The sequence below is a fragment of the Mirounga angustirostris genome, unplaced genomic scaffold (genome assembly GCF_029215605.1).
Source record: "Mirounga angustirostris isolate CCGP_5_RB_7025 unplaced genomic scaffold, mMirAng1.0.hap1 SCAF_1, whole genome shotgun sequence".
Classification (NCBI taxonomy): Eukaryota; Metazoa; Chordata; class Mammalia; order Carnivora; family Phocidae; genus Mirounga; species Mirounga angustirostris.
In genome coordinates this window covers 76,344,340-76,367,881 of record NW_026991709.1, presented here as the reverse complement: position 1 = coordinate 76,367,881, position 23,542 = coordinate 76,344,340, and the positions used below count along the sequence as shown (strand labels likewise).

Here is a 23,542-nt window from a genome sequence, read left to right as displayed (position 1 = left end):
TAACCCCATCTGAATATAGGTATGGGCATGCGACAAAGCCCAGGTAGATTGATGTGGGTGGCCATGACACATTCATTTTCCAGTCCTGGCCCACTTTAATAATAATAATAATAATAATAATAATAATAATAATAATAATAATAATAATAATAATAAGGCTTTATTGAAAATCTTCTCTTATCCTGTTCTTCAATCATCTTGGAAGTCACATGTCGAGAATGGGGACATCTCCAATTGGAAAAAAAAAAAAAAAAAGCCCTTCCAACTTACTGTGATTTCAAGTAAGCTTTCATTTAAGTGAAAAATTATGTAGGTTTAAAATAACAGAATTTGGAAAGTACGGGTCCAATGGAAAAACGATGGACTGGGATTTGTGAAACCACAGTGTGCCCTGAGCAATTCATATTGGCTTCAACTCCCATGTGTAAAAATTAAAGGGTTGGAGGTAGCGTTGAAGTTTGGAGGGGGTGACATGTTTATATCATGTTCTCCTTTTCACCATATCATACTGCTTTTCTTTTTTTTTTTTTAATGTTTTATTTATTTATTCATGAAAGTCAGAGAGAGAGAGAGATTCAGAGGCAGAGGGAGAAGCAGGCTCCCCACTGAGCTGGGAGCCCGATGGGGGACTCGATCCCAGGACCCTGGGATCATGACCTGAGCCGAAGGCAGACGCTTAACCGACTGAGCCACCCAGGCGCCCTCATACTGCTTTTCTAAGGGTATTTTCACCTTCTCTCAATTTTTTCAACCCTGATATTGACAATATTTCATCTGAGAACTCTGAAAGCATACAACTGTTCCTGTATTAGAAATCAAGAATCAACCTAAGACACCCATTCCCAGGAATCTGCTTTGAGTCCAGTGAACTTAGAAACACCTAGCTCCTTCCGGTTAGGGCAAGGAAGGGTCCCCAGCGCTCACCAGATGCGGTTTGGCTTCTAGATCTACCAAGTGGAGTGCTTCAACACCAGCCATCGTTCTGTAATTCTCGATGTTCTGCTGCATTTCCATGTGCTCGGGGTTGGCCATGAAAAACGTGTGGGCTGCTTCCACTGCCTTTTCCAGCTGGTTAAGCTAGGGAGAAAAAAAGACCAAATGAAGGCACACATTTCTACCCTGCCTCGGAACTAGTCCAAGGGCTGATGGTTATAGTGGCAGGGCCAGCTTCCAGCTTCCATTCACTATGCGCAATCTCTATACTCTAAAGTGGGAGGTTAATAAACAGGGCTCCTAAAATGATATGTGGATATTCAGGTTTTGGTGAAAATAGCTACATGTGCTCTATTCTTTTTTTTGAGCCATCTACATTTCGGGGAAATTAAATCTTTCTGCTTCTGTTTGTTTCATGATTGATCAAAATATAAAGCTGCCAAAGCTGTGCCACCTCTAATTCATATTTTTGACATTTCTTTTATTTTCTCTTTTCTCTTTGTTTCTTTTGCCTTTGATCCTGACAATGGCAGTATAAACAAACCTATGCCTTTCCACAGGACAGGAATGAGCCTACCTCCCACTCCATCACATTTATAAGGTTTTAGAATGTGAAGAATACAAAACTAAAAGGAGTAAACTGTTCCAATGCATAAGAAATGCTGAATACGACACACAAAATGCTTCACCACACTCCTTTGATTGAAATGTTTGATTCCAGACTTACAACGTTGATGCTCATTAATACAAAAGGAAGAATTTTTAATAACCACTACATAGACACTACAAAATCTTCTCCTAAACCACACAATACACTGTTCTCCGTGTAATGCAATGATGCATTTTTTAAAATAAAATAGAATTAAATTTTTTGTATTCTTCACAGTCTAAAGCCTGATAAATGTGGTGCTGAATACAGTGCATAAAATGCTTTACCACACTCCTTTGATTGAAATGTTTGATTCCAGACGTACAACATTGATGCTCATTAATACAAAAGGAAGAATTTTTAATAACCACTACATAGACCCTACAAAATCTTTTCCTAAACCACACAATACACTGTTCTCTGTGTAATGCAATGATGCATTTTTTAACAAAACAGAATTAAATTTATTAGATTTAAGACATTGTGCTCTGTGCTTTAGACATAGAGAATGTTTATAGACAGATCTGTTTGCCCCATATCAGAAAAGTGAATATTCATATTAATAATCTTTTTCATGGTAAAATCCAAATTACGTTTGATCTATTTTGGAGTATGAAGACATGAAAACCCATCGTTATTAAAAAGTAAACATAAAATCATGGAACAGCATATCAGATTCAACAGAGTCTGTTTTTGACAGTCTCGCCACTCAGGTTATTAGTAAGAAATAGAAGTACGGAGTTCCCAAGTCCCCAGTTACCGCTATTTGGTGGTATATACATAATCTTAGCCCTCACCACAGAAAACAAAAACTGCTCTATTTTAAGACCTGAGATCCTTAACTTTCTCTAATAATAGTAAAACCTTTCCTTTTCCCCTTGAATTTGCATACGCTTAGCTACTGGTCTTCCTTCCATTAAATCTTGCCTTGTCAGCTTTCCCTGCCATTTTTACCTAGGTCCTCAATTCTGTGCTCCCAGAATGATTATGGCTGGCAAAATCACTAATTTTGGATGTGGTTTCTTTCTTAATTTATATTTTCTCAACTTCTCACTCACTAAATATGAATTGTATGGACATCTACACAGTGATGAGTATATAGGTATAGAAGAAAAACAATAGGTTCTAAACTAGGTGTGTGTCTACACTTAATGATCAAGTAAATCTGAAAAAAGTCATTTAAACATTTATGGCTCAGTTCTCCTTTAAGAAAAAAAATGTTCATAAAAACCCCATACTACCATCTACTGCATAGGATTTCAGAAGGATTTAATTAGGTAAAATATACAACTGTGCTTCAGAAATCACTAAAATCCTTAAAAAATAGACAATGGAATACAAAAGAATACAATTTATAAATGATCTATCCATTTCAAAGATGTAAATAACGATAGTATAAGATGAATGGATAATGAAGATGTGGTGTATATACACATACACAATGGAATATTACTCAGCCATCAAAAGGAATGAAATCTTGCCATTTACAATGATGTGGATGGAACTAGAGGGTATTATGTAAGTGAAATAAGTCAGTCAGAGAAAGCCAAATACCATATGATTTCACTCATGTGGAATTTAAGAAACAAAACAGATGAACATAGGGGAAGGGAAAGAAAAAATAAAGTAAGATGAAAATTGAGAGGGAGGCAAACCACAAGAGACACTGAACTCTAGGAAAAAACTGAGGGTTGCTGGAGGAGAAGTGGGTGGGGGATGGGGTAACTTGGTGATGAGTATTAAAGAGGGCACTTGATGTAATGAGCGCTGAGTGTTATATGCAATTGATGAATCACAAATTCTACCTCTGAAACTAATTTAAAAAAAAAAGGATAAAAATGATGATGGTATAATCTATAACTCCCCTGGACACATAATTTATGAGGACATAGTAAGGTCTTTGTGGTTGGTGGAAACTGTCTTTAGTTAAGAGTAGAACTATAAATTTTGAACAAAACTGATTAGCACTGATACACTCTGGTTCTATAGCACAAGCCATTAAAATTGATAGAACATATTTATGTTTTTCACTTTCTTACCTTCATCTTTTGCTCAGGCTGTTCCACTGATCGAGAGAGCCTCTGTCCTTTGGTCTTTTCTTGTTGAAACCTAACATATCCCATAAAGCCAAGCCTAAATGCTGCTACTCTAAGAGATCCTTTCTCAGCATGATAGCAACATTCAAGTACAGCAATACCATCGTATCCCTACTCCTCTATGAGCACTTATCATACTCTGCTGTGCATTGTACTTCCCTGAGTATATTTGTTTTTTCTAGGAGAGCTCTATGAGAATAGGGACCAGATGACTTCTTTTTGTCTCTTTGTTTTCCACCTACTTTACATATAGATGATGTCTATGATATGTCTGAAAAAAGAGGAAAAAAAGAACTTTTTTTAAAAGAATTTTTTATTTATTCATTTGAGACAGAGAGATACAGAGAGAGAGAGAGTAGGAGCAGTGGGGAGAGGTGGAGGGAGAGGGAGAAGCAGACTCCCCACTGAGCAGGGAGCCTGATGAGGAGCTCGATCCCAGGACCTGGAGATCATGACCTGAGCCGAAGGCAGACGCTTAACGACTGAGCCACCCAGGCGCCCCGGAAAAAAGAACTTCTAACAAGTAAATCTTTTGCACACAAATCAAAAAGTGTATTACATGTGAGTGTGCTTCATAAGCTCTAGTGGACTTAAAGGATAGTCAGTTTACTAACAACATCTCCAAAGTCACCATTCACAGAGATCTTCCAATACTGATTATCAACGAAGACTATGTTTCAATAACTCTTGAAAACTGTCAACCCCCACTGACGAGTTGACAAGGTTCCTTTTCTTAAATTTTACCACAGTTGTTGGGTTTTTGTTTTTGTTTTTTGTTTTTTTGCATATTTGATGTTTTCCCCATTTATTTTTTTTTTGTTTTCTCCATTTATAACCCAGTATTGAGCATCCTATCATCTTCCCCAATATAAATAATAAAAAGATTCCATGACTTAAACCATAAAACTTATTCATGAACTGGTCATGGCTTTTAAATCACTGTGAGCCAGTTTAGGAAACTAGAATTGGCTGCCAAAGTTGATAAAACAAGCCATTTTTTTTAACTGCGATCTTGATATCTTTGTACTCTATTTTAGAAATCAGATAGACACATCTGAAGTGATAGGAAAAGTCCAGGTGAACATGTGTATGCTGCATATAATGCCATATTTTGGGATGGAGATTATTATAAGGCCTTGTAAGTACTAGTTTTCAGCGAAGGAAGGATCTACCCACCACTTCATTGAAAAGCATTTCAAAAGGACACATTGACTATTTAGAAACCTCCAGTAGCTATCCGTTGGCCACAAAAGAGATTCCAGAAATTATGTACTAAGACATTCACAGCCTCCAGGATTTGGCCTCAACTCACTTTCTAGCAGAACTTCCTCATCTCTGCCATTATGCAAACTCTTCCCAGAAAGGTTCTAGAAGAACGTCTCTTTCTTTTTTAAGATTTTATTTATTTATTTGAGAAAGAGAGAGAGAGCTCGAGCACTGGGGGGTAGGGGGAGGGGAGTGGAGGGAGAGGGACAAACGACTCCATGCTGAGCAGGGAGCCAGATGCAGGGTTGGATCCCATGACCCTGATCATGACCTGAGCCAAAATCAAGAGTCAGATACTTAACCGACGGAGCCACCCATGCACTCCTAGAAGAACTTCTAGATGTTTTATAATTTACCACCTTCCTGTTCAAGAAAATACACATTAGGCCCAGTGCTCCAGTCATACCCAAATTCTTCATTTCACTCATTCACTTATTCAGCAAATATTTATTTTGTCCTGAATTGGTGCCACACACTGTGATAGTTGATAAGAATACCTACATGGCGAAAGCAAAGACCCTGCTTTCTAGATCCTTACAACCTCATCGAAGGGACAAGTCTAAAGTAAGTAAATCATTAATTAAATTAATTTCAGATTGTGCTGAATGCTATAAAGAAATAAATGCACTAACAACACTATAAGAGCTGACTGGGGTGGGAATGGAAACAGGACTCTATTAGGTAAATTAGTCAGAGAAGGTCCCTCGGCTATGGTATTTTTCAGCTGAGACCTAACTATTGAGAAGCCAGTCATGAGCAGAATGGGAGGGAGAACATTCCAGCCAAAAGAAAGTCAAGTGAAAGGGTCCTTCCTGGCAAAAGACAATCAAGTGGAAAAAGTCTTGACATGTTTTAAAGAAGAGCAGGACTAAAGAGAGATATTTGAAGAGCTGGAGAAAGACCAACCACTCGTAGGCTATGGTAGAGTTTCTTCTAAGTGCAAGAGGAAATTTTTAAAGAATTTTAAACAATATCTGATACACATTTTAAAATGACAGTTCAGGGGCGCCTGGGCGGCTCAGTCGGTTAAGCATTCAACACTTGATTTCAGCTTAGTTCCTAGTCTTGGGGTCGTGGGATTGGCCTGTGTGTTGGAGCCTGCATGGGATTCTGTCTCTCCTTCTCCCTCTGGCCCTCCCCCCACTTGCATGTGCTCTCTTTCTAACATAAAATAAAATAAATAAATCTTTAAAATAAATAAATAGGGTTAAGCATCTGCCTTCAACTCAGGTCATGATCTCCGTGTCCCAGGATCAAGTCCCACATTGGGCTCCGGGCTCAGCAGGGAGTCTTCTTCTCCCTCTGTCCTTCCCCTGCTCTTTCTCTCTCCCTCAAATAAAATATTAAAATAAATAAATAAATAAATAAATAAAATGACCATTCAGACTGCTATGTGGAGAACAGATCTTTATTAGCAGGCAAGAGAGCACGGCAGTAACTCAGATGAGAGATAATGCTTTTACTTTCAAAATAAAAACAGGACAAGCATGGGTCAGTACCCTGCCTTTCCCGCCCCCCCTCTTCCATTCCTTTCTCTTTCTCCCCATTTTGCCTATTCTTGCTATAGTGATGTTTCTCAGTTCAGACACATAGTACACAAGAAAACAGTTCTAAAATTTCCAAACATAGTTTAAGGAAAATATGCAAGTTCCCTGTCTTCTGAAATAAGAGAAATATGAAGCTCAAATATTCTGAATATAAAATGTAGGACAGCTTATAAGACATATTCAAGAAAGCAGATTCTAAAGCACATTTAAAAATATAAAGAACACTGCACTCTGAGACAGGATATTTAGGATCACTTTCTAGCTTCTGAAGTCATTTTATATAATCAAGGTAGACATCAAGCCCAAAATAAGTAATTTCCATTCTCTTCTACTCAAACATCCACATTTTCAATAAAGAAGGGAATTCTCTTTCTGCTTTCACCACCCTAACTTACAGAATTCATCCAATATCATGCATTACATTTTGATGAAGTGCTGTATTTTTTTGCCTTGGCTCTTTATTTAAATTTTACAATATAGCAACTTCAGAGAATTTTTAACCCCATATGAAGTCTCTTACCGACTGAAAAGCAAGTAAGTAAACACTAAAGACATCCTGTTTCTAGGCCACAGCAGAATTTTTAAGTTTTAGTTAGCAGCATAAACACACTAGCTCGAGGAAAAGGAAGTCACTAGATTATAGCATGTACATCAGGCTAAACACTGAGAATTCATGGGCTAAAAACTAAATGTTCTTATATGGAACAGAAAGGATTTTTGTCTTTTGGTGATTTGTTTGTTTGTTTTTTGTTTGTTCAGTACATTAAAGAATTCACCCAGGGATGCCTGGGTGGCTCAGTTGGTTAAGTGTCTGCCTTCAGCTCAGGTCATGATCCCAGGGTCCTTGGATTGAGTCCCACATCAGGTTCCCTGCTAAGTGGGGAGCCTGCTTCTCCCTCTGCTTGTCGCTCCCCCTGCTTGTGCACGTTCTCTCTCGCTCTCTGTTGCTCTCTCTGACTAATAAATAAAATAAAATCTTTAAAAAAAGATCTATTAAGTTTTGAAACAAAATTTGAAAGCAATGTTTAAACTACTGGATTAAACTAAATCCTATGAATTACAGAGCTTCAAATGTAAAGACCGGGCTGTTAATGAGAATTCAATTTTATTTTAGAAAATTCCTACACATTTCCATATAATGTAGTCAGATTTTGAGAGAGTCAAAAAACAGCTATATGACAGCAATGTCCACAATAACCAAACTGTGGAAAGAGCCAAGATGTCCATCGACGTGAATGGATAAAGAAGATGTGGTATATATTACAATGGAATATTATGCAGCCATCAAAAGGAATGAGATCTTGCCATTTGCAACGACGTGGATGGAACTGGAGGGTGTTATGCTGAGCGAAGTCAGTCAATCAGAGAAAGACATGTATCATATGACCTCACTGATATGAGGAATTCTTTTTTTTTTTAAGATTTTATTTATTTATTTGACAGAGAGAGACACAGCGAGAGAGGGAACATAAGCAGGGGGAGTGGGAGAGGGAGAAGCAGGCTCCCTGCCGAGCAGGGAGCCAGATGTGGGGCTTGAACCCAGGACTCTGGGATCATGACCTGAGCCAAAGGCAGACGCTTAATGACTGAGCCACCCAGGCACCCCGATATGAGGAATTCTTAATTTCAGGAAACAAACTGGGGGTTGCTGGAGTGGTGGGGGGTGGGAGGGATGGGGTGGCTGGGTGATAGACACTGGGGAGGGTATGTGCTATGGTGAGCGCTGTGAATTGTGTAAGACTGATGAATCACAGATCTGTACCTCTGAAACAAATAATGCAATATATGTTAAGAGAAAAAAAAAAAAAAGATAGCAGGAGGAGAAGAATGAAGGGGGGGAAATTGGAGGGATAGACGAACCATGAGAGACGATGGACCTGAGAAACAAACTGAGGGTTCTGGGAGGGGGGAGGGGATGGATTAGCCTGGTGATGGATATTAAAGGGGGCACATACTGCATGGAGCACTGGGTGTTAGACGCAAACAATGAATCATGGAACACTACATCAAAAACTAATGATGTAATGTATGGTGATTAACATAACAATAAAAAATTTTAAAAATAGCTATATGAAAAACAACTTTGCAATCTTATTTCACAATCTCTGGAGATGTTACTTTCCCTTAATGTTATTACTATAACTTGTAAAAAGACCCATACATGGAATTCTTTTTATAATTAAGTTATAGAAAGTAATTGCTTGTTTCTCTTGACAAATTGATAAAATTACTTTTACCAGACATTTAGGACTACATAATATAGTGAGTGCATTGCCCTTTTCGTCTAAGAAGCTCAGAACTAAATTTTATTCTCAAATATGGTTTCTTTTAAGCTGGTTTTTTAGTATATCAAACTAAAGATGGTATATTTCTCTTTTTTCTTTGACTTTGTTTTTTATTCCATTTCAAAAATCTAATGATATAAATAATTGCTTTTGCTCGGTAATCCAAAGTCCTTTTGGACACAGGAGAGGTATAATTTACTCACAAGATAAACCCTTGTAGTAAGGGACATTTCTAGTAATTAAATTCTTTCCTACATCTTAACCATCTGAGCCACCCAGGCGCCCAAATTCTTTCCTACATCTTAATGTAGAGTATTTAGAAATTTCTAGCTTGAAGAATACACATTAATTCACAAGTTAGGTGCTTGTGTTAATGTAGAAAATGAACTTATCTTTGCATTTATGGAATGTTAGTCTAAAATGTAGTCATGGATATAAGTAAATATTTATAGCTTTCAAAATGCTATTTGGTAAGGATTAGATGGGAAATGACATTTCTAAAGAGCAACGTTTTCTCTGTGGAGTAAGTTGGAAAGGAAAAATATGTATTTTTAAAGCATTTTCTTTTGCCAAACTGCTTATACTCTTTCCTTCAATCACTTATGGTTCTGGACCGGATTAATAGACTCTTGCTCTTTGTAAACACTGGTAAGTTTCAAGTTGATGTTTACAACTTAATGTTAAACCCTAATGGTGAGTAGCCACTGTCAAATGAGGTTAATCTCATGAGCTCAGTGCAACAACAGATCCTATCAGCTGACTTTGCTGGAAGGTTTCTTATCTAAATAAAAACCATCTTTCAGGGTAAGGAAAACACTAAAGTGAAGAAGCAGGACTTTTAAACATACCATGTCAGATTAGAGAGTATTTAAAACAAAAAGTCCTTGAAGTTTCTGAAAAATAAGAAGAAAACCTCAGAATATTAGCCAAAAAGTACGTGTGTGCTTAATTGGACAAAATCCCCTGAGCCATCTGTGGACTGTATTGTCTAACTTCCTAACAAGAGGACAGCCAAGACTTGGATGCTCCCTGGTAAGGAGAGAGTATACTGTCTTAGTGATGGAATGTGGGCAAGTCATCTCTGCCACAGAGCCAATGAAACTAGCGTGTGTGGCTTATTGGTATGTTACTGTTGTTTTTGGTTCTAAACACGAGGACAGGGTGAGATTGAATAACTGGGCAGGCATCTAAACCTCTGCAGTATTGTCCAGAAGTCTCCCTTGAGGTGTCAGAGGATGACTAATGGTTACTGAAAAGAAGGTTCGGGCCAAGATCTATCTGTCATTTGCTTCCTGCTACTGTTTTTGGAAACACAGCTTTAATCTTCTTCAGAAATTTCTTTGAAGGGCAGATGTCCCTCATTTTGTATTACAGTTTTGCCAGCATCCCATGACTATTTTAGTAGTCATCCCTTTAACTGGTAAAGAATCTTATTTGTGTCTGATTATAAAAAATAAACAGAAATCCAATGTCCCCCTTTTGTGAGCTCAGAACTGTTTTCCTCTCCTTTGTGACCCCCATGTTGATGAGCATGATCTTGTTTGTGAGGTTAAGCAGAATTTACCCTCTGTACTGTTGTATAGTTTGCAAAGCACTTCACAATACAACTAAGCAAAGTAAAAGCAGTAACAATGATCATTTATTGAGTGACTACTCTTTTCTTATTTTGAAATTCTTCAAAAAGCTAGAGGATGAATCCCCTACCTCACCTCGGGCCCAGTGCAGAAGTACTTGATCATTATTTTACAAGGGCACATTATGATACAAACAGTGAGCCGTAGTACCACGAGAAGCCAGTGCTGGGATAGACGGAGTGGCCCTTAATGAACTTTCCGGTATGAAAACAAATTTTGTTGTTATAACAGTTCACTCATGCTTTGCTTCTGCCTGGTTTTCATTATGATAAATGGAGATGAATGTTGTCTTTCCCTAGTGACCCATTAAAAAAAGTTCTAGCTGGTCATGACATCCCTGGAGCCAGCAGCCAGCTCCCTAATTGCTCACTCCCAGAGTGATATCTCTGCAGTCATTGGCAGCCAGAACACATTGCCCCCTCCCCGAACTGTATAAACTTGCAATCGTTTGACTTAATTTGTCAAATATGATTGCAAAATGCAATTAACCACGGACTTGGGCTTTCTAACTTCTAAGCGATCCTTTAAAAATCAACAGTGAAATAGCTTAATACAGACTTGGCACTGATTTTTCTGCTCGTGAGAATGTTAAAAAAAAAAAAAAAGAAAGAAAGAATTTCAAAGACTTATGTGCCTGCAACATTGTTTTGTGAAATAACAAAGTGATGGGCATAAAATGCTTGTCATGGGCAAGAAGGAACGGGAGCCCCAGAATTGAGACTCAAAGTGCAGGTTTACTTCCTGTTTCTCTCCTAAGCGCCCACGTTTCCTGAGTGGATTGCGGCTGGGGGCACACAGTCAGGGAAATGAAGTAATAAATTGGGCCTTGCCTTGTTAAAAGTGTTAAAAGTGCTAGGGTGACACTGGAGATAGCCTGGCAAAATTGATAATTTTGAGGAGAGCTTTAGAGTTTAGTGACCATAAGAAAAATTGCTGTCATTAGCATTTCCAACATCTCCCTTCTACTTTGTGTTTTTGAAACAAATTTAACATTCCGCCCAAACCACTCCACTGTAAGCAATATAAGAAAAGCAAACAGGCAAATCAAATCAAAAGCTTTTCCACTTGTACCTTTTGGTATAAATATGCCACATTCCTCTTTGAAGTACAAACTCTCTCTAGCCCCAGTAAGGGTGGGGAGATTTACTTCAAAATGTATTTCAAAACATTTACTTCATCTCACATCAAGGAATGTACCATGGCTGCAAGCCAAAGGGAGTTTCACTCCAAAGACCCTTCTCGGAGGGGACTTCAAGGGGACTTCAAGAAGAGACTAAAGAGTCCCTTCAGGTATTCAACCTATCAAGCTGACTAGTGGGTGTTCCTAACCTGACAGGCCACATGGTCTTATTAAAGAGGTGGTTTTGATGATCGAGTTCTTTCAGTGTTCCATAAGCTCCCCTGGCCTCACACCTGCACTTTTTAAAGCATTCAGCCACAGCAATAACCTTCAGGCTGTATTGTAAATTCAAGATCCCTGCCATATACACAAGTTAAATATAAACACAAGCATTTTCTCTGTACCTCGGCCAAGAGCCTGTACTGGAAAGAAGTTCCAGTCCATCTGAATATCTGAGGCGGTTAAAGCTTGGAGGAAATTCACTTATATACTGAACTTATCAGGTAGCCCATCAAATCTTGGGTTACTTTTGTGACACCTTCATTGGTCTATGAATACTAATTTCCATTAGCCATAGATAACCAGGGCTAGAAAAGCTCTTTCAATTACTTACCACCACGGCCTCAAGTGGAAAAAGGATGAGCACAGAAAATTAATGGCAAGGCTGTGGTTTGCTGATCACCTCTGCCATAGAAAGAACTATGATAGATGTTCTGTGAGGATATAAAATATTTAAATATTTAATTTAATATTTAAAATATTTACAATATCGTCCTTGATCTTTTATGAAACACAGTCCAATAGGTCAAGGAGATGTACACAGACTATTAATATTGAGAACTAAGTTTCTACCAGATTAGAGGGCAGAGTAAGTGGGTAACAGGCAACACAATGCTATAGAAATTAAGTGAAATTTGAAATCACAGTAACCTGGGAGGTTCAGGGAAGGCCTCACTGAGAAAGTGGGACTGAGGCCAGGTCATGAAGAATGAAAAACATGTGGATGTCTCAGATGCAGAATTGGGTGAGCAGCAAGAAATGAGAATGATTCATGTTTTTATAGAAGTCATTTGGCTAACCTGGCTCATATGCAAGGTCTAGATTACAGAGTAATGGGGAAGAAGGATGAACAGGGATATACTATGGGGCTCTTTGAACACTAAACCAAGGTGTTTTTATTCTTGTAAAAAGAGATACAGATATATCTATGTGTGTATGTCCGTGAGTGTAGTCATGAAAATCTCCCCTGCCTCATTCCAAAAGGCATTTGAGAAATACAAACTACAATATTTGAGGAAACTATGGATAACCTTTTTCTTCAGACTTTTTTTTTTTTTAGGGTAAGTTTAGGTTCACAGCAAAATTGAAAGGAAAAGAATGGAGATTTCCTGTATCTCCCTTACCCCCACATGGACGTAGTCTCTCCCATTATCAACATCCCCACGCAGAGTGGTCAACTGCATTGACACATCATAACCACCCAAAGTCCATAGGTTTCACTCTTGGTATTGTACGCTCTGTGGAATGTATAATATATAATGTATAATGACAGACATATATCAGTATCATACAGAGCATTTTTGTGCCCTAAAATCCTCTGTTCTCCATCTACTCCTTCCTCCCTGCTCCAACCCCTGATTTATTTACTTTCTCCATAGTCCTGTCTTTTCCAGAATGTCATATAGTTGCAATCCATACAGTAGTGTGTCTTTTCAGATTGGTGTCTTTCGCTTAGTAATATACATTTAAAGTTCCTCCATGTCTTCTCATGGCTTGAAAGCTCATTTCTTTTTAACATTAAATAACAGTCCATCATCTGGATGTACCACAGTTTATCCATTCACCTACTGAGGGACACCTTGGTTGCTTCAAAGTTTCCGTAATTGTTGAAAAAGAGCTGCTATAAGCATCCATGTGTAGCTTTTTGTGGGTACACAAGTTTTCCTTGGTATTTTCCTTTGGGTAAATACCAAGGAGCAAGATTGCTAGATGGGTATATAAGAGCAGTGTAATTTTGTAATAAACCGCCAAACTGTCTTCTGGAGTGGCCTCACCATTTTGCATTCTCACCAGCAGTGAATGAAAAGTGCTCACTGCTCCATGTCCTCACCAGCATTGATGTTCTCAGCATTCTGGATTTGGGTCATTATAAAAGATGTGTTGCGGTGTTGTTGTTGTTTTTTTTTTAAGATTTTATTTATTTGAGAGCGAGAGCACATGAGAGGGGGGAGGGTCAGAGGGAGAAGCAGACTCCCTGCCGAGCAGGGAGCCCGATGAGGGACTCGATCCAGGGACTCCAGGATCATGACCTGAGCCGAAGGCAGTCGCTTAACCAACTGAGCCACCCAGGCGCCCCACGGTGTTGTTTTAATTTCCATTTCCCTAATGACGTATGATGTGGAGGATTCTTTTCATATACTTATTTATCATCTGTATATCTTCTTTGGTGATATGTCTGTTAAGATCTTTGGCCCATTTTTTAATTGGGTTGTTTTCTTATTTTTGAATTTTAATAGTTCTTTACATATTGGATAACAACTCTATCTCAAATGTGTCTTTTGTAAATATTTTTTCCAAGACTGTTTTCTTTTTTGGCTTCCAATTTTCTTGACATTGTCTTCTGCAGAACAGAAATTTTAATTTAGTCCAGCCTTCAATTATTTCTTTCATGGATGGTGCCTTTGATGTTGTATCCAAAATCTACTGTCATACCCAAGTTCATCTATGCTATCTTCAACAAGTTTTACAGTTTTGCATTTAGGTCTATGATCAATTTTGAGTTTTTATTTGTCAAGGACATACGTTCTCTATGTAGGCTCACTTTTTGCATGTGAATGTCCAGTTGTTCCTGCACCACTTGGAGACATTGTTCCATTGTACTTCCTTCGGTCCTTTGTCAAAGATTAGTGGACTATTTGTGTATGAATCGATTTCTGGGCTTTTTATTTTGTTCTATTGATCTGTATGTTTACTCCTTTGCCATACTGCATTGTCTTGGATACTGTAACTTTATAGTAAGTCTTGAAGTTGGATAATGATAGTCTTCCAATTTTGTTCTTCTCCATCAATATCGTGTTGGCTCTTTTGAGTCTTTCCCCCCACCATATAAACTTTAGAATCTGTGAGTATCTGTGGGTATCTGTGAAATAAACTTCTAGGATTTTGATTGGGATTATACTGAAGCTATAGAACTGACATCTTCCCAACTGACTGCCAGTAGTGAGTTTTCCTTTCCTAGGAACATGGAATCTCTACTTATTTAGTTCTTTGATTTCATTCATCAGAGTTTTGTACTTCTCATCTATATCTTGTACACATTTTTCATAATTACACCAAAGTATTTCATTTTGTGGGGTGCTAATGTAAATGTTACTGTGTTTTTAAATTTCAAATACCACTTATTCATTGCTGGTATACAGGAAAGGGATTGATTTCTGTATATTAACTTCGTATCCTGCAACCTTTCTATAATGATTTATTAGTTCCAGGAATTTTTTTTCCAATTCTTTCTTATTTTCTACATAGATGATCATGTCATCTGTGAACAGTTTGATCTCTTCTTTCCTGATCATATACCTTTTATTTCCTTTCCTTGTCTTATTGCATTAGCAAGGACTTCCAGTAAGAAGTTAAAAATAAGTGGTGAGAGGGGGCATCCTTGCCTGTGTACCTGATCTTGGTGGGGAAGCTTCAAATTTCTCACTATTAAGAATGTTAGGGGCGCCTGGATGGCCCAGTCACTGGGCACCTACCTGGGATCGAGCCCCACATCGGGCTCCTTGCTCAGTGGGAAGCCTGCTTCTCCCTCTCCCACTCCCCCTGCTTGTGTTCCCTCTCTCGCTCTCTTTCTCTCTGTCAAAAAATAAATAAAAAATCTTAAAAAAAAAAAAAGAATGATGTTAGCTGTAGGGTTTTGGTAGATATACTTTAGCAATCACAAAAGTTCCCCTCTCTTCCTAATTTACTGAGAATTTTTATAAGGAATGGGTGTTGGATTTTATCTATTATAAGATCATGTGATTTTTCTTTTTTAGCCTGTTAATGTGATAGATTATATTAACTGATTTTTGACTGTTGAGCCAGTGTTTCATACCTGAAATAAATCCCACTTAGTTAAATGATTAAGGTATCATTTATTTCCCAGAATATGGTCTATCTTGGTGAAACTTCCATAGAGCTTGAAAGGAATGTGTATTCTGCTGTTGTTGGATGAAGCAATTTATAGATGCCCATTATATCTAGCTCATTGATGGTGCTGTTGAGTTCTACTATGCCATTGCTGATTTTTCTACCTGCTGCATCTATTTCTGTTAGAGGGATGTTGAAGTCTCAACTGTAATAGTGGAATCATCTATTTCTCTTTACAGTTCTATCAGTTTTTGGCTCATGAGTTAGATGTTTTGTTAAGTGCATACACATTAAGGATTGCTATGTCTTCTTAAAGAATTAACCCCTTCAGCATTATGCGATGCCTTTTTAAATCCTTGATAACTTTTCTTGCTTTGAAGTCTGCTCTGCTTGAACCTAATATGTCTACTCCTACTTTTTTTTTTAAATTTTATTATGTTAATCACCATACATTAATTACATCATTAGTTTTTGATGTAGTGTTCCATGATTCATTGTTTGCATGTAACACCCAGTGCTCCATTCAGTACGTGCTCTTTTTAATACCCATCACCAGGCTAACCCATAACCCCACCCTTCTCCCCTCCAGAACCCTCAGTTTGTTTCTCAGAGTCCACAGTCTCTCATGGTTTGTCTCCCGCTCCAATTTCCCCCCCTTCATTTTTCCCTTCCTGCTATCTTTTTCTTTTTTTTTTTTTTTTACATATAATGTATTATTTGTTTCAGAGGTACAGGTCTGCGATTCAACAGTCTCACACAATTCACAGCACTCACCATAGCACATACCCTCCCCAATGTCTATCACCCAGTCACCCCATCCGTCCCACCCCCCACCACTCCAACAACCCTCAGTTTGTTTCCTGAGATTAAGAATTCCTCATATCAGTGAGATCATATGATACATGTCTTTCTCTGATTGACTTATTTCGCTCAACATAATACCCTCTTGTTCTATCCACGTCGTTGTAAATGGCAAGCTTTCATTCCTTTTGATGGCTGCATAATATTCCATTGTATATCTACACCACATCTTCTTTATCCATTCATCTGTCGATGGACATCTTGGCTCTTTCCATAGTTTGGCTATTGTGGACATTGCTGCTATAAACATCAGGGTGCATGTACCCCTTTGGATCCCTACATTCGTATATTTGGGGTAAATACCCAGTAGTGCAATTGCTGGGTCATATGGTAGCTCTATTTTCAACTTTTTGAGGAACCTCCATACTATTTTCCAGAAAGAGAAATTAAGGAGTCGATCCCATTTACAATTGCACCCAAAACCATAAGATACCTAGGAATAAATCCTACTTTCTTTTGATTAATGCTACATGATATACTTTTCTCCAGCCATTTACTTTTAATCTACATGTGTCTCTAAATTTAAAGTGGATTTCTTATAGACAATATATAGTTGGTTCCTGCTTTTTTATTCACTCTATCAATCTCTGTCTTTTAATTGGTGCATTTGGACCATTAAGATTGAAAGTGACTATTGATATAAGTTGAAGAATATCCATCATATTTGTTGCCCTTGTTCTTTGTTCCTAATTTTGTTTCCACTCTGTTTATTCTGCCTTTTGTGGCTTTGAGTATCTTATGTGATTTCATTTTCTCTCTTTTCCTAACATATCAGTTATGGTTTTAGTGGTTGCCCTAAAGTTTACAATATACATTTATAAAAAATTTAAATCCAGTTTCAAAAACACTGTGTTACTAACAACAAATGTTGGTACCTTATAAAAACAAAATACCTTATAAAAACAAAATAATCCTAATTCTTTCCTTCTGTTCCTTGTATTATCACTGTCATCATTTCACTTATATATAAGCATACCGAACCACACACATATATGTGTAATATATACATAAGCATACATAATCACTATTGCTATTCTGAACAAAATGTTATTTGGTCGATCAATTATGAATAAGAAAAAGAAAAGTTTTTATTTTACCTTCACTTATTCCTTCTTTGGCAATCCTCCTTACTTTATGTAGACCTGAGTTTCAGACATATATGATATTCCTTCTCTCTAAACAACTTTTTTAAACATCTCTTGCAAGGCAGGTTTACTGGCAACAAATTCTCTCAAATTTTGTTTTTCTGGTAAAGTATTTCTTCTCACTTTTGACAGCTAATTTTGCAAAGTACAGAATTTTAGGTTTTTATCTCTCAACACTTAAAATATTTCACTTCATTCTCTTCTTGCTTATACAGTTTCTGAGGAGCTGTTGGATGTAATGCTCATCTTTGTTACTCTATAAGTAAGGTGTTTTTTTCCTTTCGTTCTTTCAAGATTTGTTCTTTTTTTTTTTTTTTTTAAGATTTTATTTATTTATTTGACAGAAAGAAACACAGCGAGAGAGGGAACACAAGCAGGGGGAGCGGGAGGGGGAGAAGCAGGCTTCCTGCCGAGCAGGGAGCCCGATGTGGGGCTTGATCCCAGGACCCTGAGATCATGACCTGAGACGAAGGCAGACGCTTAACGACTGAGCCACCCAGGCGCCCCTCAAGATTTGTTCTTTATCTTTAATTTTCTGTAAGTTGGAAATAATATCCTTAGGTATAATTTGTTTTGTTGTTTTGTTTGAATTTACCCTGTTCATTGTTCTCTGAGTTTCCAGGATCTGTGCTTTAGTGTCTCAGTTATTTGGGGAAATTCTTAGGCATTAATGTTCCAAATATTTCTTCTGTCCCTTTCTCTCTTTATTCTTCTGGTGTGTTCTGAATACATGTATGGTATACATTTTGTAGTGTCCCACAGTCCTTGGACATTTGTCTTTTATTCTCAGCCTTTGTTCTCTTTTATTTTCAAATTTGGGGGTTCCTACTGAGATAACCTCAAGCTCAGATATTCTTTCCTCAACCATTTCCAATCTACCAATATCCTTAAAGTCACTTTTCATTGTTGTTACAACTTCTTTGATCTCAAACATTTAGTTTTTTGTTCTTTCTTAGGATTTCTATGTTTCTGCTTACACTGTCCATCTGTTCTTATATGGTGCCTACTTTATCTTAAAACCCTTGGCACATTAATCACAGTTTATTTTTTTTAATATTGTATTTACTTATTTATTTGAGAGAGAGAGAGCAGGGGCAGAAGGAGAGGGAGAAGCAGACTCCCCACTTAGCAGGGAGCCTGCTGGGGGCTCGATCCCAGGACCCCAGGATCATGACCTGACTGAAGGCAGACGCTTAACTCACTCACTGAGCCACCCAGGCGCCCCTAATCACAGTTATTTTAAAACCCCAATCCAATAATTCCAACATCTCTGCTATGAATGGTTCTGATTCTTATGCTGTCTCTTCAAATTGTGGGGTTTTTTTAGTTGTTTCTTTGTAATTTTTTCTTGATAATGGAGACAAAACATTATATATCAGGTAAAAGGAACTGCTGTACACAAACCTCTAGTGATGTGTTTGAGAAGTGTAAAGAGAGAGGAAGGATTCTACAGTCCTTTAATTAGGTCTTGGTCTTTCAACGAGCACATGCCTTTGGACTATGAACATCACAACTCTTTCTCAGTTTTCTTTTTCTCCCCTCCTAAGTGGGAGACGATGGCTAGTGTGGGCTAGAATTGGGTATTTCCTTTCTCCCACATGCAAGGGTAGAACTAACTGGAGTTGGGTATTTCCCTTCCTCCAGGCTGGTTATGCTCTGAAAATACTCCAGTAAGTTAAGCTCTGGTTAACTAGTTTCTCAGGGCAAGTCTTATTAAGAACAGTCTGGCCTACTTCACAATGGTTCCTTTTCCCCTTCTCTTGCAGGAAGCATGAAGGGATCTTTCTCTGATATTTACTGTGAAAGCCTGGTCAAGTTCTTAGAGGTAATTCTCACAATACTGAGGAAGACTTCTATGACTGGGTCTCCCTGGAGTTTTTAACTCTTAGGGTTGTCCAAACTGAGCTTACAGCAATTTGTCAATTAGAGTTCAAGTTTCCCTATCCGCCACCACCCCAACTTGTTCTCGCAGTGATTTCTGCTCATGAGTCATTGCTCCATAAGCCATGATAACTTGTATTCACCTCTCTCTTCAATCCTGAGAGGCAGTGGTTTGCCCTGTGTCTTCACGTCCTTTATGGATCCTATAAGGGTTGTTGATTTTTCAGTCTGTTCAGCTTTTTGCTTGTTGTGAGGATATAATGGCAACATCCAAGCTGCTTATATGCAGAACAAGAAACCATAAGTCTGAGATACTTCTCATTTCCCAGAAGGAAGAAGGGTATGAGAATGGGGGTATATTATCAACTCTATCTTCTCCCTTTTGGAAAGATTAGCCTGGTTATTGTAGCATAAACTGGGAGTAAGGGGAGAATGGAGAAGAGGCAAAATTCTTGGGGAACATTGTAATACTCTTTCACATAAAGAAGCAGCAAATTGATTATTCTAGTCAGCATGGACCACCATAATGAAATACCATAGAATGGTATTTCCATATTTATTTTCTCACAGTTATGGAGGCTGGATGTCTGTGGTTGGTGTGCCAGCATGGTTGGGTTTTCGTGAGAACTCTCTTCCTGGTTTGCACACGGCTGCCTTTTCATTGTGTCCTAACATGGCACAGAGTGTGCAAAATCTCTTGTGTCTCTTTTTATAAGGGCACTAATTCTATCATAAGAGCCCCACTCTCATGGCCTCATCTAAACCTAATTACCTCCCAAAAGCCCTATCTCCAAATGCCATCACTTTGGGAGTTAAGGGCTCAACATATTAATTTTGGGGAAAACAATTCGGTCTATAGCATTAGTCCAGAAAATGTAAAAGTTAAGGTTATCTTTAAAATTTCAATGCCAAGCAATTAGGAATATGATAGAAATAGCAATGGAATTCACTATTTCTTAAAGGTCGTTCTGCAATTTGGTTATGGGATAGAGAAAATAATTGTTTCATTTTGAACTAGGTTACATTTGATATAATGGGAAGGCATGCAAAAGAGTACATCTTTTTAGCAGTGAAGAACCTTGACTGGAGAGCTAATGGATTAAGTGTTAGGCAAAGTCTACACCTGAGGCACACCTGAGGTCTTTGGCCCACAGAAAGCAAGACTTCCAGACTTTCCGGAGTGAGGGCATGAACAATTATTCTAATTGGCTCAAAATAACCCAGAAGGACAGGGAAAATGTCTTTGGGATTGTAAGTAACCCTTCCTAGGAAGTGTATTCCCCTGGATGGTCATAAGACTTACTAAAAGAAAAAAAGTTTTTATGTGAATTAAGTGTAAGATAAAAGTTAAACATATCTATTTAGGGTAAGACTTTTTAAACTTCTAATTACCATGATAGTTAATTCCCGTGAATCAGATATTGTATTCTATATTTTTCAAACTTTTTTGACCTGCTTCAGAGTGGCTCAATAGACTAATCACCTCTCTGAGACTCTGCTTTGTTGTATATACACACATACACCCACACACACACTTTGGGTAAACTTCATTAACTTTGATGGAAGAATGGCTTTAGTTTTAAAATCATCACCTAAATGATCCCAGAATCCCAAAATGCTCAGACTGAAATTGTCCTTAGACATAGTTTGGTATAAGACTCCCTCCTCTGTTACACTTATGTAAATAAGATAACGAAAATACAGAGTGAGAAATTTTTCTTAGGGCCACATGGATCCTAATAGAAGTGCTGGAACCCACAACCTGGTCTTCTAATTCCAAAGTTACTGATTTTTCTAGTAAACTTCATTGTGTTTAAGACTAAGTGGCCAATCTTCTTCATTCAGCAGGAAAATAAAGACCGTACCATTTTGGACAAGTGCATATAAAAAACACACACCCGAAGTACATCCCTCCAAAAGTCATAAAGGAATACCTTTCTCTATGCCACCCAGAATAAGGCAAATTAATGTGGCAAAATGGCTGCTAATGAGTATAGAAGAGAACTGTGAGCCTGTGTTCAAATGAAGAGACTGGTTTGAATTGAAACACAGCCTAGAAAAATCGTATCAAATAGACTGTAATATTATATTCAGTGGTTTCAAAAACTCAGGCTTTCTGATTTTGACTTTACACGTACTGTGAATTTACCCTGGCTTCCTTCCCTGGAGATGTTATATTGTAGTTTAGCAGCTGGATGTTTGGTCTGTACTAAGAAAAGAGTACCACTATGATCTTCTATAAATGCAGTCCAATGTTCCCACTTTGTCTACAGAGGGTACTATAAGCTTTGTATATCTAGGAATTCTGAGTCTCAGGCTACTCTCTTTCCGTTCAACCTGATCAACATTCAATGAGGGTCCTGTGCTGGGTCCTGGGTAGGTAGGAATGGTAGAAAACTGAGATAGTGCTTGCTTTTTAGTAGCTAATCTGGGGGAAGATGTGGGAAATCAGAAAAATACCTACAATTCAGGGTGGAGTAAGGGACCACAAAAGAAGTAAAACCAAACAGTGTAAAGATTCAAAGTAGGAAAAAACATATCTAAATAGGTGGTTTGGGATCTAGGAAGACTTTATGGAGATCTTATAAATATGGCATTTGTAATGGAGCCTGAAGGATGGATGGGATTTCAACAGGCATAGGTGCCAGGAATATCATACAAAAAAGTGTCATCCGTGGGTGAGGATTAGTTTGTTGGGAGCAGAAGTGTTGAGAGTGGGGTTTAGAGTAGCCGAGAATATTTAGAAAGCAGGTTGAGACCAAACTCCTGTTGGCTTGGAGCTAAGCACATACTGTGTGATATTAGGGGAGACTTGAAAGTTTCAGAGGACTGGAGTAAGCTGAATCTTTTGAAACTACCTTCCAGAAACATCACTGTGTCACTGTAGAGGAGTAAGTCTACATCACTAAGCTAGACTGGTAACACAGGATGGTCTGGAGTGAGACAGATAGATTCAATCAATGCCGCTGAGCCTCAAGTGCCAGTGTACTCTACTCCCTGTCGTCTAATTCCCACCTGGTCTTGGATCCTGAGCATATTATGGAACCAGGCCATACATTCACATGCCCAGGGTAGTTGGGTGGGCATGCCAATAAAATGCTGAACTGCCACATATCTTGCTTCTGGAAGACCCACTTTCTATTAATCTAAAGCCTTTTATGTTTTACAGACTCCATAGCAAGTCCAGTTTTCAACTGGAAAGAAATCTCAGCCAAGTCATTAAAATGAACATAGCCTACCATCTGGGAGTTGCCACCTCTATCTACTCTTTCTACCCAGAGGAACATGTGGTCCTGTTACAAAATAATCTAAGCGGTTTCCATTCTTTTTATTTGAAAACACTCCCATGAGGCACTAGAAGAATTCTCACTTGCCTCTACCTACAGACAGCAAGGCAGAGGGAGTCTGTTATATTTCCATTCATCTTTGCCCCTTCCCTCATGTGAGCAGAAGTCTTTATGAGAATGATTATATGAACTGACAATTATTAACCGTGTGCTTTCCTATTCAGGAACTGAGGATGATGAGACCTATAAGAATAAAAGGAAGATTTGGGGTGCCTGGGTGACTCATAGGTTAAGCAGCTGCCTTTGGCTCAGGTTATGATCCCGGCATCCTGGGATTCAGCATCCTGGGATTGAGCTGCGTTTCGGGCTCCCTGCTCAGTGGGGAGTCTGCTTCTCCTTCCCCTTCTCTTGTGCTCTCGCTTGCTCTCTCTTTCCCTCTCAAATAAATTAAATCTTAAAAAAAAGAAGAAGAAGAAAAGGGAGACCAATGGGAGGCTAAATCCTGCTGTTCCTACTCCCAGCTCTCACAGAAAAGAAGCCAAGAGCAAATGCTAGGGGCAAAGTGCATATATTCTCAAAGGGAAGAAAGTAAGTGTGTATGTATGTACCTAAGACAAACAACAGTCCTCTACTAGTTATTTTACAAAGAAGGTTAACATAAATTATCTCAGGTCATCACCATATATAGACTGCGCAAATACTAATATCCC

The 23,542-nt window shown here is 38.3% G+C and overlaps 1 protein-coding gene across 3 annotated transcripts in view; it reads right to left on the bottom strand.

The window, feature by feature from the left end:
* The window catches only part of P3H2 (prolyl 3-hydroxylase 2), a 169,007-nt gene that overhangs the window by 44,807 nt on the left and 100,658 nt on the right, over nt 1-23,542 (bottom strand). For all 3 annotated transcript variants that reach the window (XR_010408276.1, XM_045903159.3, XM_064581707.1), the window contains exon 2: nt 925-1,077. Coding sequence is in view for 2 of the 3 variants with exons in the window: in XM_045903159.3 (XP_045759115.1) it covers nt 925-1,077 (153 nt within the window). In the remaining variant the exon portion in view is untranslated. The remainder of the gene's footprint in view (nt 1-924; nt 1,078-23,542) is intronic.